Genomic DNA, 2,500 nt, shown 5'->3' with positions numbered 1-2,500 from the left:
ATAACTCCATTGTGTTACCTTGTGGTTGAGTGTGTGTGTGTCTGTAGAGTAACTCCATCGTGTAACCTTATGGTTGTGTGTGTGTGTGTGTGTGTGTGTTTGTGTGTGTGTGTGTGTGTGTGTGTGTGTGTGTGTGTGTGTATGTGTGTGTGTGTGTGTGCTACCTCTGTCGCAGACAGTGGCGCTCCTGGGACATGACCCCGCCCCCGCAGGTCCGCGTGCAGGCGCTCCACTTGGCCCACTCCCCCCACCAGGTGGTCACACCTAGCCCCTCCTCCAGACTGTTAGAGGCCGTGCCCTCCTCCTAAAGACACACAAACACACACACACACACACACACACAAATCATCAATCTTCCTCTCAGACACCATGGAACCAAGAAAAAGCCTTCTCAATAAGCTCACTCTTTTAATGCTCATGCATACACATGCCCCCTCAACCCCCTCCCCCCCCACACACACAAACATACAGGTCTGGGTGAGTGAAGTAGATGTGTCTATCCGACGAGACCTTACTTGTAATCCTCTGCTGGAAAGGTTGCCCACAGAGACGGAGAGCATCAAGAACCCCAGCAGGACCAATCCTGTCTCTCTGCATTGGTACCTTGACAACACCCTCATCCTAACCAATCAGACAAGAGTTTATCATCCTGAGTTGAGTAGAGAACACATTTTAAAACATGTCATCCTGTCATTTCCATTATATTGAATTATTAATTTATTATTAATTAAATCATATGCTGGTGTTTTGTTATTGCACAAATCAGACATCAGCCTAAAATCCAAAGAGTAATGGCACCCAAGTTGGTATTTGGGGGTGGTGGGCGTGTTATTGGCTCACGCAAACTCGGTAATAGTACTAAGCTGTAAGAAAAGTGTCTGTAAAGGATTTAAACATTGCAGACTGGCCACTATAGAAATATGGTTATTAGAATTTGTTCTAAAAGCTTAATCCACTCTAGCAAAAAATAAAGAATCAGTGGAAAATTTCCAAGGATACCGGACACAAGTCGTAACCCGGCCCCTCTGAGTCACTGGTTTCAGCCACAGGTTCTGGGCTGTTTTCCCCCAGAAGCTCTACTGTAAAGTACTGGGACTAATGGATCTGTGTTTATAACTGGATGTATTTCTTACTACTGTAGCTATATATGTAACTAGATGTAGTGATTACTAATGTATTTCTAGCTAGTATTTGTAATGTATTGTTACATAGATGTATGTGTAGCTAGATAACTAGAGATCACAATGCATTTTCTTATTTGATCATGTATCATCAGGTAATAAACAATAATCCATTAAACAATTATGTTAAATGAGTAACTTCTTCTTGGAATCTTATTTTATACTTAACACTTATTTTACTAAAGAACATGAGTAGTTTCTCTATCCGTGGACAGGTGTTGAGTGGAGGATTAAACCACCAGCCCCTAGGACGCTTCTGCCATCGTCGTACAGGTACATCTTTGTTATGCTGTCTAACACACACACACACACACACACACACAAACACACACACACAAACACACACACACACACACACACACACACACACACACACACACACACACACACACGCACACACTTCCAGTTTCCACCAGAAGAACACTCTGGCTGTACTGACCAGCTCCCAGTGTCCACCACTAGAAGAAGGTTGTTGCACTGGGGCATCTCCCAGCCTCCAAGAGTAGAAGACTGTGGTTGAACTGGGCAGCTGAGAAAGCACGTAGTACTACATATCTGACAGCACATTCATTCAGCCCTGGAGAGGGGGAGGAGAGGAGGAGAGGAGGGGGAGAGAGGAGGAAGGGAGGGAGGAGGAAAAGAGGAGGAGAGGAAGAGGGGGGATGAGAAAAAGGAGTGGATAGGGAGGAGGGGGATGAGGAGAGTAGGAGGAAGGAGGAAGAGGTAGGGGGAGAGGGAGGTTGGGGAGATGGAGGGGAGGAGGAAGAGGAGGTGGAGGGGAGGAGTAGGTGGAGGAGAAGGAGGGGAGGAGGAGCAGACGCGGGGCTGGATTTCTAGGAAAGAGGAGGTGCTGGGTGGTGTCTACGCTCCCGTCCAGCTGAGCTGCTTCTTAAAATAAGCAAACAGTGGCCAGACTGGACCTGCCAGGCGTCTGGCTCTCTGTCTGGCTCTCTTTCTGGGCCGCACTGCCACTAAATATTGGTGACAGGTGTTTCGAAGCAGCCACACCTGGAGATCATTAACATACACACCCCTGGACATCCGCCAGACACACACACACAGACACACACACACGTACACCGACATAAGCACGTACTCATGCACACACACACACACACACACACACTTAGACACTCACATGCAGGAGCATGCACATTCACGCCGCCTATATTCAATCATTTTGTGGATGAGAGGAGAGGTGTAGAGGTGAGGACAGGAGGAGAGAGAGGACAGAGGGGAGAGAAGAGGAGAGGTGGAGAGGTGAGGACAGGAGGGGAGACAGGAGAGCTGAGGACAAGAGGGGAGAGAGGAGAGGTGAG

General features: G+C 47.7%; 1 protein-coding gene across 1 annotated transcript in view; it reads right to left on the bottom strand.

The window, feature by feature from the left end:
• LOC307082540 (ADAMTS-like protein 2) overlaps positions 1-2,500 on the bottom strand; it is a 27,590-nt gene that overhangs the window by 23,903 nt on the left and 1,187 nt on the right. The window contains exons 2-3 of the mRNA XM_079746159.1: positions 516-621; positions 165-304 (exon numbers count right to left, since the gene is read on the bottom strand). Coding sequence (XP_079602285.1) covers positions 165-304; positions 516-620 — 245 coding nt within the window. The 5' untranslated portion in view covers position 621. The remainder of the gene's footprint in view (positions 1-164; positions 305-515; positions 622-2,500) is intronic.

Source organism: Pollachius pollachius, assembly GCF_949987615.1.
Source record: "Pollachius pollachius genome assembly, chromosome: 1".
In the NCBI taxonomy this organism is placed as follows: Eukaryota; Metazoa; Chordata; class Actinopteri; order Gadiformes; family Gadidae; genus Pollachius; species Pollachius pollachius.
This window is presented reverse-complemented; position numbering and strand designations above follow the sequence as displayed.